General features: G+C 52.6%; 1 protein-coding gene across 1 annotated transcript; it reads right to left on the reverse strand.

The window, feature by feature from the left end:
* Nucleotides 1–2,548: 2,548 nt before the first annotated feature.
* On the reverse strand, nt 2,549–9,073 carry LOC34619829. The gene is made up of 11 exons (XM_026334773.1): nt 8,978–9,073; nt 8,740–8,784; nt 5,879–5,991; nt 5,497–5,694; nt 5,217–5,322; nt 4,755–4,906; nt 4,212–4,280; nt 3,713–3,795; nt 3,291–3,347; nt 2,911–2,992; nt 2,549–2,651 (listed from the first exon to the last, which is right to left on the reverse strand). Exons 1-11 carry the CDS (start codon nt 9,071–9,073, stop codon nt 2,549–2,551), a joined length of 1,104 nt encoding a protein of 367 aa, XP_026190558.1.
* Between the last annotated feature and the right edge of the window lie 3,923 nt (nt 9,074–12,996).

The following is a 12,996-nucleotide window of genomic DNA, read 5'->3' on the forward strand; positions in this document are numbered from 1 at the left end:
TCCCAAGACACTGACCGCTCTCCAAAACACTAAATGCTTTTTTGTTATTTTCATTACTGAACCAACACGAGGCAGCCATATCCAGCGGGAAAAAAGGACTCTACGGTGAGATGAGGCGCAAAAATGTGCCAGCACCGTGCGAGCGCCATTTTGATGCCCTGACTAAACGTCTTTCCCTAATGCACCTGACGAAAACTTCCAGACTTCGGCAGTCCTAGAGTTGTTTGCTGACTTGATCACCTCCACTTTACAGTGAAGGATACTAACGGCATCTCCAGCATGGTCGCCAACGTGCTCTCGCGGCGCCCCAACAATTCGCTATTGTGCAGCGCAACCTGCACTTGTCTGTGACAATTCACATTGTTTATCGAAATTGCGCAAGTCTCATACTTTTGGCTTTCAAGGTTTGGCAGCTATCGCCAAAATGAAATGGTAAAGGCTTGTAGCACTAATACGTTGAGCGTGGTCTGCTGTGATTTAAAACAAAGAGGAGAATCCGGTGTACATTCTAACTGCACTCTGCAGTGCCAGTTTGCGCATAGCACATAATCATGTCATTTGGGAATGGTGAAAATTACATTAGGGCGGAAAGTCTCTCATCGTTCTTTCTGCTGCCTGGCACGCGCTTCGTGCCACCGGCAAACGCGATGTCATGACTGGATTATCAGCAGCTTATGCTCCACAATTTTCCTGGAGCCGGACGTTTGCAATGCCGTTTGGTTCTTGTAAGACTTTGGACTAATCTGACAAGGAACTGGTGCTGGACCTTTGTGAACAAGGCTCAGGATATTATCTACTGTAATATGTTATCCCGACAGCGAGCCACTGCATCGCCGCGGTGGTGCTGCTTTCGTCCCTTGTTTGTTGTTGGCACTATGTGCTTCTTTCTTCCCTTCGATTTATCTTACCGCCCGATGCACCCTTCGCCTTCTCTTTAGAAGCTCTTCGCGTTTCTGACGACCTGAGCAGCGGTGGTAGGGCGGGGAGCCTTCCGTGGTGCTGCATGCCGATGATCTTGACGTACTGCTACGGTGCATGAGGCTGTGTTCAAAATATTTGTTATACTCCATCCAATCTTGAGAGGCATGGACCTTCAGATAAAATCCAAACTTGACAGAAACTTATTTTGATTCATTTCAAAAGAGATCCCCCCTTCAATGCCCTCTCCCCCCATGCTTCTAGAAAAAAGGGGACACGGGCAGTTGCGATGCGCGTCGCTGCACTCTCGAAGCCCTCCGAACATTCATAGCTAGTTGCACACAGCATAGGGCGCACGCCCACACACCACGTCTTTTTTGCTTCCTATGCGACGAATACAATGTATGAACCCCAAAGCCAAATGCCCAATTCCTCATTAATTTGAAGTTTAACTCGTGTAGTACAAGTTGCCCAAGTTTAGCGTAGAGCATAGCATCCGAACAGACTTACGTGTCAGCAGATTGTATTGTACACAATAACATGTGGCTGAATATTCATATACTGCTCCGGCCACTGGTATATTCTATTTGTTGCAGACTACGTCAGGCTAACTCTATGCTGTCAATGAATGCTGGGCACATCTCAGCAATATCGCTATGTGCAACTCAAGGTGTAAATCTTCGGTGTGATCCACAGGTGCAGCGGCGCTGAACCCAGCGGCCTCTCTACCCTCATGCCGGAAACGTTTGTGATGAGGCGAAAAGGAGGCGAGGACGAATGTTACGACCACGTAGCGAGCCTGGTATATACTGCCTTGGAAGCAAACTGTAGTGCTCCTCATGCGGCGTCCATGGGAAGCCCCTAGGATCTTACATCCATTTCATAGCTAAAGGATATACAAACATCTTCTGGGGCCCTCGAACAGTTAATGGGAGCTTGCAGTGACTCCACTGAAAATAAAAACGTGCGAGGTCCAAAAAATATATGTAGACGCCTTGAAAAACAGGTTGAAAAAGTTAGGGAAAACTCATCCCCCATTAACTAGTGAAGGAAATGCAGACGCATTTGGCCATGGTCAGAGTCGACAGCAAGCCTCGCCGGGTGTTTTTCCCATATAACACATTAAGGGCTACCCTTCTCCCGCCGTCAACTCCGGACCAGATATTTTGACGCCCCTAACGCCATCCACACAGCAATTAACCATACACGTGAACGCGTTGTTTAGATCCTGTAAGCACTGCCACATTTTAGGAGGCAAGCAACCGATATCTGATCCATTCTTACATCACACGCGGCATGCCTTCTCCGCGCGGGCCAATTAGTGCGCTGCATCAAACGGTGCATTCCTAGCACCTACAGAGGGCACTTTGCCTGCATCTAGGTAGCAAGATCCCCTCAAATGTCGGAATCTTGCAAATTCCATAGACGAGGCTGAGCTGGGATATCCAGTCCCTGTTCCCTTAGAATATTCAAGTTGCAATAGGTGTGTTCGGGTGCAGCCTCGTGAAACGCTCCTTCAAAAGCCAATCTATTTGTTTGTGCGCCTCCCCCCAATCCTGCTTCGGCACACTTCTTTGCCTCCACCCCATTTTTCTGTAAAACTATGGTTGGCAAGCCACTGATTCTGCCCCTAAAATACCACCTTCTCGTTAGGGTCTATCCAGCTAATGACCTTCAGATTAGCGGAATTCTGCACGATCAGATCCACGTCTACTCTTTTCGGTACCGGGTCTCTGTAGACGCACAACGCCTCATGGGCTCTGGCATAGGCAACGAAAGGGCTCCGACGGGGACCCCATCTTGCTACAGCTGGCGTTCGGCACTAAAGTACACATCTGAGTGTCTAATATTCCTTTGCCTTCCCGAAAAGAGCCAAGGTATGTCAAACCAGCCACTCCCCCCACCTTGCTAATGAGTTCAACTTCAACACCGAGAAAAGGAACTACCACCTGCCTCATGTCAAAGCGGCATCTATGCGGTCAAAAAGCTTACCTCTTAGCTGGTAAAGGAAAAGCAGACATAGACTCCACTTCAATGTGCTGCCGCATCACCCAGTCAAATGTACTCTTCCATCCTACAAAGTGGCAACACCGAGTCCTCCCACAAGAGCAATCTTTTGAATTGGCTAATACCTAACAAGTCAGCGGCATGAGCTTCCATTCATGCTGCACAAAGGTTCTTGCTGCATGCTACAACCGAATGGCTCATCGTCCCCTGGTAAGCTCTCCTGCATCTGCCTACTCACTAACCTAACACGCCACCTGTACACCAATGCACCAGCTAACTGTGGACTGTCCTCCAATGCAGCTGTGTGGTAAGTACGAAGCTAGCTGCCAAGTTGGTGAACGGGGTTGCAAGTCAAGGGGCCGCACCTTCGAACTTGTTTTCTTCTTGAGAGTCAATTTCTTCAGTGCCCATTTGTTCATAGCCTGTACACCACAAAGGCCAAAGCATGTTCGAGTGAACACTTAAAAGCACTTATTGTAGTGAGTATGACAAACAGCACCAGATGCACCGTAATATTAAAGGGGGAGGCTGGAGAGGGATGATGCGGCTCCAGGGGGTTCCGCTCATACACGCAACATGAATTGAAAGAGGGATTCTCAGAAGAAGAGGATAAACAGCGGTTAAAAGTGAACAACTGAAAGAAATGGTGCAGCCGAAAAACCTATGCCTAGCCATCTATAAGGCCTCTATGCTGTAAACCTTTGCTCTACTCAAGTGTTCTAGGTGCACACGCCCCGCATGAACCTTGGTCCTATTTCGGTCCGTTCTCTGATGGCTCCATACATACCCAGCTTCTGCTTAAAAACGATCTCCTTCATTGTTAGCACTGCTTCGGCCCTACTCACACGCCGCGTGGACGGCGTCGCCAGGCTGCAAGAAAGTGCAACACATCAAAGGCACCGCCATGTAAGACGCTGCAATAGAAGTTCCTGCATGCTGATATCTAGACACCTCTAAGATCTGTGCTGTTTCGAGAAAAATGGCACTGCAGGTTCAATGCTTAATAATACTTGCAAGATAACTGAGCCCAGGACATTTCGTGAACCAAAGGGGCGAATGAGGCCCTAGTAAGGGACAGGCATGCCGAATACGAAGCCACTATAGTCTTGCAGCAATTTACGAGGGCCTAGTGAAGGCTACTTGAGCTACAACTCAACGCTCCTGGCGCTCTGCGGTGCGCTAAAAGCCACCTTCTGGCCTGCAACACCACCTAGGAAGCTTCCAGGGCCATACAAAGCATATAAAAAATCCCACTTAAGGGTCCAAAGGCACTGGGAGAGCCCTACCTGTTCTTTCTGAGAAATTCAGCTAAGCTGAATTCACGAATGATCTTCTCGACCGTTGCCTCCCGCAGGCTGCAAAGCAACCAACAGAAACTCCCCATCAAACCCCTTTTTAGTCAAAAGGGAGTCCTAGATCCCCAGTGTCGGGTAGACGAAATGCTCAGTACCAGGTGATAGAAAGTCTTTTCCGATTTATGAACATATCTGCAGTATTAATGATCCCAAGGTCCCAACTGTCCACATGTCTTCTAGTAGAGCCTGTGGGGTCTATTTGGGCATTCGCAAGTAGGCGGGGCAGCTTAAAGGAATGGATGAAAGAAAAGGCTGCCTTCTTCGGTGTCCTTCTGCTTCTGTACGACTCTGTCTACTACTGTCTGTCTGTCTGTCTGCCTGTCTGTCTGTCTGTCACTTCTCCACAGCTCCGCAGCCACTAATCTCCGTCGTAAACTAGCGTCTAATCTGCACGTGTTCGACAAGTTTCTGGCCTTTTGTATGCAGGGGGCCCGCTCGTCATGCAGTAGGGGACTGGTAAGGAAGCTGACTGACCCATATCGGATGGCGAGGGCTTTAACATTGAACCTCTTAGGGTCCATTTGTGAGAGCGAGAAAATGAATTCTCTAAGTAGAGGATCGATACGGCGGTGAGCTGGAAGGCGGAGGGGGAAGACTCGTGGCAGTAGCCTGTCCAGGCCCACGTCCTGTTGGGGTAACGGAAGGAGGGATAAGTGGTAAAGGGAGATATGATCTGCGAGAATTTTTCCGCGACGTGGATGGAGGAGCGACTACGCGCTAGGGGAGGGGTCGGGTGTTGGTGCTTGGAAGCAATACTGAAAATAGACACTCCAATGGGCTAAGGGATTGCCACAATGTATGCATGTACAAGGAGGGCGCCAGAAGGGAGGGCCGCAGGACGAAAAGGAACGTAGCGAGGACGGGCATCACGCAAAATGGCGACTGCTAAAAGTAATGAGAACAGGAACAGTATGACGACTCGGGCAGATGGCCTACCCGCCAGTATCTCCGGTTCTCAGAAGTATCCAAAATGGGCAGTCGATTTCCAGAGAAGTCTGTGTAGTTCAAGAAGGAGCTTGAGGGGCGATTGAGGGGATGCAGCCTGAGAGGAGAAAACAAACCGCGCGTTCTAGGCCTCAAATCTAAGGACCATACACTCCACGCGGCGAATCCTCTAGCCCCTAATAAGGCCTAGACACTCCCCCAATATCTGAAGGAATCCACAGTTGAGAAAAGATCCCAGCTAAGCCGTGTACACTCTAAAGTGAGACCGCACCTCTGCGCCCGTTTCTCCTCAGCAATGCAGTTGTCTTCCACACGAAATTTGTAGGGCACAGAGTATCCCACAGAAGGGGCAGCCACTGAGGGGTCACCCCCTGGATTCTCTGCTGACGGCTTGCTGGGAGGTCTAAAGGGAGTCCACGCAGGCACCCATCCGCCTGTTACATCAGATGAACGCACCATCCGTTCCTTCCTGGAGAGCGAACACACACATACACACACGGAGCAGCGGCAAATCGCAAGCACACTGGTGTCGATGACCATCAAAAAATAGCCGGAGGGAGAACAGGGCCAGCAGGAGTAACAGCAGGACTGTGGCACGAGTAAATGCACAGCCAAGATTGTTAGCTCATGTAATCAGAGCACTGCCATCGTACCGCTCTTCTGCAGCAAACTCCGCGGAGAGGGGAGGGTCGTAAGAGCTGCGTCGCGCCCTTCTCCCCAGTGGGGGCTGCCTGCTGCTGCTACTGCTGCTGCTGCTACTGCTGCTCTGATGTCGAACACATCCTGTCAAATGGGGAAGTATCCATATGCCTGCAGCTCGGGCACCACCTCGCGGTACAGCCAATGCAGAAAGCTGCAAAAATCGCATCGCTGCTGCCGTTCCTATAGCTGCTCCTGTTGCTCCCCGCAGGGCAGTGTTGGGTGCAGACGCAGCAGCTGAGCCAAGCGCTGAGTGTTTCTGCTGAGCCGCCTCCCCATGCACTCTCAGGCAGCTAAGGGACCCCCTTTAGGCAAGCCGCTGATCAGACAGACCCTTTGCAGCGGCGCATTCCTCTATGGGTTTTGTGTATTAAAACTTTGTCCGCCCCTCCGAGCAGCACGTGTGCCTATATTCTCAGGTGTCTTTCACAAGGAGCCGTCGGATGCGACAGAAGTTACACCCAAGCTGTCACCATGTCGTGCCTTGAGAGGGGCCCTTCAGTCTTCGGTGGCGTGACAGAGGACTCCTTCGGGATCTCACAGCTGCCCTCGATGCCAGAAGCTCTAAGCCTCCGCTAAGGCGTTTTGAGGAGCAGAAGTACACTTGCTCGCAGCCAACGTGGCAGTTGTTGTTCCTGCAGTCAAGGCTGGTCGTTGGTGCAGTAGCTGGAGCCGGTGGTCGTGGGAAAGGCCCCAATCGACGGGAGGTGTTGGCGTATCCCGGGAGCAGTGGAAGCGGAGTGCAATATTCACAGAATGAAGAAGAGAATAAGGTTTGTAGGAGTTAAAATGGATGTGAGAGGGGGCCCCAGATGACCCCCACGACACCCAGGCAGGGACGCTCTAGACCCTTCAAGTCCAGATGACACTGCGGCTACTGCAAGGAGAGCGAGGTGGCAGCAGAGCAAAAAAGCCTGTCCAAAAGGAGACGCAAATCAGCTTTTGTTGCTGGCGCTGTGGTTTGTCGCGGTATATGTGCAAATAGCTGCGGCGCTCCTCAGGGGTCTCCCCGAACCAGGCGAGTCCGATGCGCCTCAGAAGAGTCTTCAGCAGAGGCTGCTGGCATAGCTTGCTGCACCGTTCCTACAGCAGCGGCAGCGTCGAGCTGCAGGGTTATGCCCATGGGCAGCCTACAACAAGGGGCCTAAGGGGCCCCTCTGGGGGCCCCTCCAAAATCGAGGGCCCCAGGAGTTTCCAGTGTGTGGGAAGACAGCCAGAAGCGCGAATGGTCAACAGGCGCTCCGAGTGCGTCCGACACGCAGCTATAGAATCCGCGGTAATTACCAGGACCGCTTCTGCTTCTCCATCGCACCGAAGCAACTGGCATTCCGCATCAGCAAAACAGGCACAAGGCTTACCTTTGGGCCCCCTCTGCTCTGCGTGCCGCCAACTGCACGGCAGCCTTGGCAGCGGCTCTACAGAGTCCAGCCGCAGCTTTGCTGCAGCTGGCAGTCCCCCGCACAGTAAGGCCTTTGCTCCTGCACCGCGCGCAGGCCTCTTCTTCGAGCTTGCTGCAGCCCAGAGGCAGCTGCTGCTGCCACTGCTCTCTGCGCTGCAGCAGCCGCATCCTCCAAGTCGGCTGAAGCAGCTGCTGCTGCAGCTGCGGGCCTTCGGTCCCTCAGCCTGGTGGCATTTTGCGTCTTCACCGGCTTCGCAAAGTTGCCTGCTCCTCCTTCCTCGCGAGAAAAGGGAGTCAAAACCACAGCAGGAGCAGCAGAGACGGGCTCTCGAGAGACGTTTCTCTGCTGGAGCCTTGTGTAGCTCTGAAGACTCTCTGAGTCTCTTCCCTCCAGCAGCAGCTGCAGCAGGCCCGCAGCAGCCCTACCAGCGGTTCTTATGCCAGTTTGGCATACAGGCGGCGGACGTCGATACACTAGAAACCGCAGCGGGAAACGAAGACGACCTCCTGATGCTCTTGCAGCTGCTGCTGCAACTCCCTAGTGCGGCAGCGGGCCGTCCACTCAATACTGCAGAGGCTTTCCAGCACAGCGCACGCTACGATGCTTACAATACCGAGGCATCAAGGGCTTCAACACAAGCCGAAGCCACCGCATCGGTCTCTGAACTTTCGGAGCAGGTGTCTTTCCAGCTTTCCAGCAGCCTTCTATTGCTGCTAGCTGCTTTTCACCCCCAGAGGCCTCTGCTGTCGTTGGGAACCCTCCCGCCCCTCCAGCAACGCCTTGCAAGTGCTCCAGCTGTGCTGGACGCAATACGGACGGCGGTAGAAGCTCTTGAAAAGGGGCCTCTCACGCAGCCCATAGGATTTGCCATCCTGCAGTGGACACTAGACCTTATCGCAGTAGGCCTCCCGCTGCTGTATGCCCGGTGCTGCGTCCTCTCGCTGCTGCATTGTTGCTGCCTTGCTGCTGCACCACTAGCTGAGTTAAGGAGGGTCTCTACCACTTCCTAGGCATTGATTCCTTAAAAGGCCTTAATAGGGCCTTCTTTGGTTCTTATCGTGCAGACCACCTTGTTCACCCTGACTAGGTGCCTGTGCTACAGCGTGCTTTTGCTCGTGCGTCCTCATACTTTGCCTCCAGACAGTCACTCCCCAGGTGTCTGCATCCTCCCCGCTATTGGAGCTCCACGCACATGAGGTGCTGCAGGCTTGCCTGCAGCAACAGAAGCGGGCTCAGCAGCAAGGGCAGCAACAGCTTGCGAAACAACAAGGAGTAGGCGAAGCAACAGCAGCCGCATTGGGAAGGACCGTGGAGGCCCTGTCATCGAGAAGCTGCCACTTGATACTCCCTTATATTGGAATGGTTTCTGCACTTCACCTTTCTGGAAGCCTCAAAGATGTTCTCTGGTAGGCCACGATCGCTGTACTGTTGCTGCTGCTGCTGCTGCTGCGTGCGGCAGCCTCGCTGTACTAAGGGTACGCGCGCAAATTCTATGGATTGGGCTGGTGCATCCTAAGGGGCAACGATACTTCTGCTGGTGTCGGCGTTTCTTATGGAAAGCTGCTGCACGTGCTCCTTCTGCTGCGACAGCCTCTACAGTTGCCATATGTGTGGACTCCATGTGGGTGCTTAGGGGAGCTCAGTTCCCTCAACTTGAGTTGGAAGCCCTTTGCCGCCTTTTTGCGGACGCATTCGACCCTGCCCATCCTGTAGGGCTGTATTCAAGCTACTTGCTCTCTGGCTACCCATATAGATGCAGCTAGCTACCGAAGGTTCCCTAGTAACCAACATTCCAGCTCAAGCAAATATATCCCACTCCATGTGTTCCCCACTAATACGCGCTAGCCAGCCCCACTAACACTCTCTAGGAAGGTACCGGTCACGCACCTGAATACGCTAGCAGCATGGATGTGTGTTTCTTTTTCTCAGGGCCTTACTGTATTGCTGATGCAGAAGGCTCTTGACGCAATACGCTTTCGGGCAGAGGCTGTAGGAGCTCCGGAGGCACTTCTGCTGCTGCGGGGCATCCGAAAACTTCAGGTAGGTCTCATGCACCTGTTCTGGTGTGGTTCTACGGAAGCATCGCAATCGTCTGTTTAGTGAGGCCTCTATGAGCGCAAGGAAAAGGCACCAGTCGCGCACTTCACGAAGAAAAAGCTTGCCATCTTTGGAGCGACAGCTTGATAGAAACTTTGTACATACCACATATAGGGCAGCCAATGGCCGCAAAACGAGTCCTTGCGTTTCTACCTCTACTGTTTGTTTCTGCTTGTACCTCCATGGCTATTGCGACCCAGAAGATAAAAACTGTGGCTCTGCCTGGGCCGCTCTCTCCATATCCAGCAGGAAGATATCCTGGGTGTTGCTGCCTTCCCCAGTTTTGGCGGCTTGTGGTGTCTCTGTCTCTATTGCTGCTTCTGCTCATATCGATACATCTATTTTACGGGTCCTTACGCCTGCCTTTGCTGATTTGGCGCACAGGTCACCCTGCCCTCGAAACTGCATGCGCCTCTAACAATAGATTTGCCACTGCTGCAGCTCCAGCTGTGGCCTTCATTGCGTTCTCATTTCCTGACTCTTCCGACGGACTCCTTGCTAGAGGTGCTGTCTCGCAGTGTTTGTTGCTCTTCCCTTTAGTATACTGAATGTAAGGTGATAGGGGGAAGGGGAGTTTACATACTCCTATTATCTGGCCTCAAGGGTTTTGCCCGAGTTGCACAGCCCTGTGAGTATCCGCCTTTGTGGTGTGGCTGCAGGTGGCTGCCGTGTACCTTCATTCAGCCTTTGTTGCAGAAGTCCTGTACAGCGGCGCCTCTAAGATGCAGACGCTGCCTTACGGCTCTTTCCAGTACCAGTGCGCCCGGCTGGAGCCTTGTGAGCCATACGATACACGCATGTGGCTGTCTCTTTTGCTAGAGCTTCCGGATGACGTTTATCGTGCTGCCTCTCTCTTTTGCCCCTTAAGCTCTTTTTATGGTGTGCTGCTGTGGCCGTTACTGCCATACGCCGTATGCTGCTCGCCCCGGCGTCTAGCGTATTCGTCATCTTTGTGATAGCTGGCGTATGCTGCTGCTTTCTTCTGCCATCTCTGTTTGTAGACGCGGCCTCTCTTGTCCTGGGATCGCCTCTCCAGCATGAGTTGCTTAGGTCTATCGACAGCCGCCTCAGCACCATGGAGCTTCACCATGCAGCTGCACTTTGCAGAACTGTGAGAGCACCACAGCTACTTGAGTCCTTCTATCTCAAGCTGGCAGTCCTTTCCTGAGGTCCTACTGCTCCCTCTAGGAAATCCAGTTATCACAGCTTGGAGCTTGACTGTTGGTTAGTTCGCTAGCAGCAAGGCAGCAAAACACTGTGCTGGGAGCCGTGCTGTAAGGCCAAAAGGAATGGGACTAATTCTTCTGGTGCTGCTGCAGATGGTCCCTTTCATGGAGCTATGGAAACGCCTGCATTCGCCGAGTTCTCCCTGGGCGGCTCGTTCTTTGACACGACCTCTCACTGATGGATTCTTTTCCATGCCTCCAAATCCCACAGCGGCGCCAGCAGCAGCACGGAGAAACAGCAGCGGGTGTCTTCCACCTCTGCAGGTCCTTGGCCTCTCGCCAGCTGCGCAACTACCGACTAACACCCTGCCTGAGATTGATGGTGGCAGCATGACGGTGCTTTGGGAGTTTGGCTCTGCTTTTTTGCAAAAATATTTTGGAACCCCGACACGGGCTTCCGAAGCTGGGGCGGGTTTCACAGAAGGTCTCCTTGAAGGTTCCTCCAGCCGTACGGCCGTAGGGGTGGCAGAACACCCCCACGGAGCATTGCAACCTGAACATCTGCTCGCAGGAAGGCAAATGCTGCGTTGCCTCTCAACTGATGACTTTGTAGATATTATCAGGGTTATGAATGGCTGTACGTACATCCATGATGCTGGATGTTGCACACCAGGGTTCCCATGGCTGCCGATACTTTTGCATTTTGCTGGTCGCCGTGTATTTGCCCGTGGTGGGGATGGGCCATTACGAAAGGGGAATTGCTCTCTAAAGAGGACAGGGCAGCCCTTTTCCTTAGTCCTATTAAATTTTTATTGCCTTACAAACGGGGCATTCCGTCCATGATCCTCGTGTATTAACAATCTACTGTTGCGGCCTGATGATGCTATTTTCTTGCAGACGGATACAGAAATGAGAGCGTTGAACGGCTGCTCCTTCAGGAGGCAGCTGAGCGCCTTGAAACCCCCTTGTCCCCTTCCTCTGTATCTGCACTTTTGCAGCTCCCGACGGTGAGGAACCCACAATATGCACATGTGAAGAACCCCCCCGGAGATGTAAGGGAAGAATTCATCCTTCATGTCGTCTACCTGTCTCAAGCCTCGAACTGATATTCTGTGTGCTGCGCTGCTAAACTGTAGCCCAGGGTACCTCCGCCTGCGTTAGTTCGCGCCTTCGAGCTCCAACTCCAAAGGTTCTGCGATAACTGCACTGGTGAGTGCGTACCTCCTTGCTTGACAAGCTGGCCGTTAATCTAGCTAGCTGCATTCCCACCTACACGGCCCTTAAGGGAGATCGCCAACCACATATCCATGTGGACAGCAAGGTTAGGTGACCAGTACTTTTGCTACCGCTTGTTGTGAACAATTCGGTAACTGCATTGGTTACACACAAAAGCACAATAATCAGGTTACCGAGCATCCGAAGGCAGCCAGGTAGCCAATCTGTTGCACTCTCGCCGTATAGATACTTGTGCTATTTTCTCACGGAATACAACTTCCTGCGTCCTCAGCGAGGTTGCTTCCATACGGCTTATAGGCAGGATCCTCGGTTTTGGTGTGGTTGTTGGCGTGACCCCACCTTAAACATGGATATTTATCCTTTTGTTTCTACGCATGTGCAGCTTTGGAGCCGCTGCTACAGCTCTCTGCCTCCCTGCACGACGGATGGCGAGGGTCCCTACTTAGTCGTTTCCGCCTTCAGCATGTAAGCCGAAGTCTCAGCCTGGGAAACATGCATGCTGTGTGGAAGCTCATTTTTGATAGTCTCTGCTCCTAAGAAGTGTCACCTCTGGACGTTGCTTAGCTCTTGTAGAGTGCTGCGGCTTCTGCTGCTGCTGATAGTGCGTTTGTTACAGTATCCTTGCCCCAAAGACTGTTGTACATAGGATTCCTTGTGGCGATGCCTTCAACAGCTCTCTCCAGGGCATCGCTGCTGCTAAGCCAGCTATATTCAGGTGCCATTGAGAGCTTTGGGGCCTTTTAATGCCAATTCCTTTCCTCTCCTGTGCTGCTCCAAAGGGGTACGCTTCTCGGTTACCGTTTGCTGTTTTCTGCTGTAGCATGTGGAACGACTAGCTGCTGCTTCCCTACCCGAGTCAAGTGCACCCACCGAGGCGACACAGGGTGATGTAGGCCCTTGGCTGTTACTGCAGCACGTGCCGAGCCTCCTCGCTTTTGTTTCAAAGTCAGAGGACGGTGCCAGAGGCTCTTTCGCGGACCCGTGCCTACTAGCTGCTGGGGAGACGAGTCTTGCCCAAAGGGGAGGATCTCAAGGATCAAGCGTTCCAACAGTTTCCCCTGCGAAGCTTTCACCATCTGACTGCAAAGCTGCAGAACAGCCTCCCCCCGCGGCGCTGTCCCTTGCCCTCCGTGTATTGCTCCCTGCCTTATACACGCGCCATCTGCAGCCTGA

This window comes from Cyclospora cayetanensis, unplaced genomic scaffold (genome assembly GCF_002999335.1).
Source record: "Cyclospora cayetanensis isolate NF1_C8 unplaced genomic scaffold, CcayRef3 CcayRef3_contig_5, whole genome shotgun sequence".
NCBI lineage: Eukaryota > Apicomplexa > Conoidasida > Eucoccidiorida > Eimeriidae > Cyclospora > Cyclospora cayetanensis.

What these genes read in the sequence shown, in the direction of transcription:
- LOC34619829 (XM_026334773.1), bottom strand. Translation starts at nt 9,073, where the DNA reads ATGGGTAGCCAGAGAGCAAGTAGCTTGAATACAGCCCTACAGGATGGG. An exon ending in GCAGCAACAGTACAGCGATC is followed by an intron (nt 5,992 to 8,739) that starts GTGGCCTACCAG and finishes GTTCGACATCAG; the next exon opens with AGCAGCAGTAGCAGCAGCAG. An exon ending in GAGTTTGCTGCAGAAGAGCG is followed by an intron (nt 5,695 to 5,878) that starts GTACGATGGCAG and finishes TTCGCTCTCCAG; the next exon opens with GAAGGAACGGATGGTGCGTT.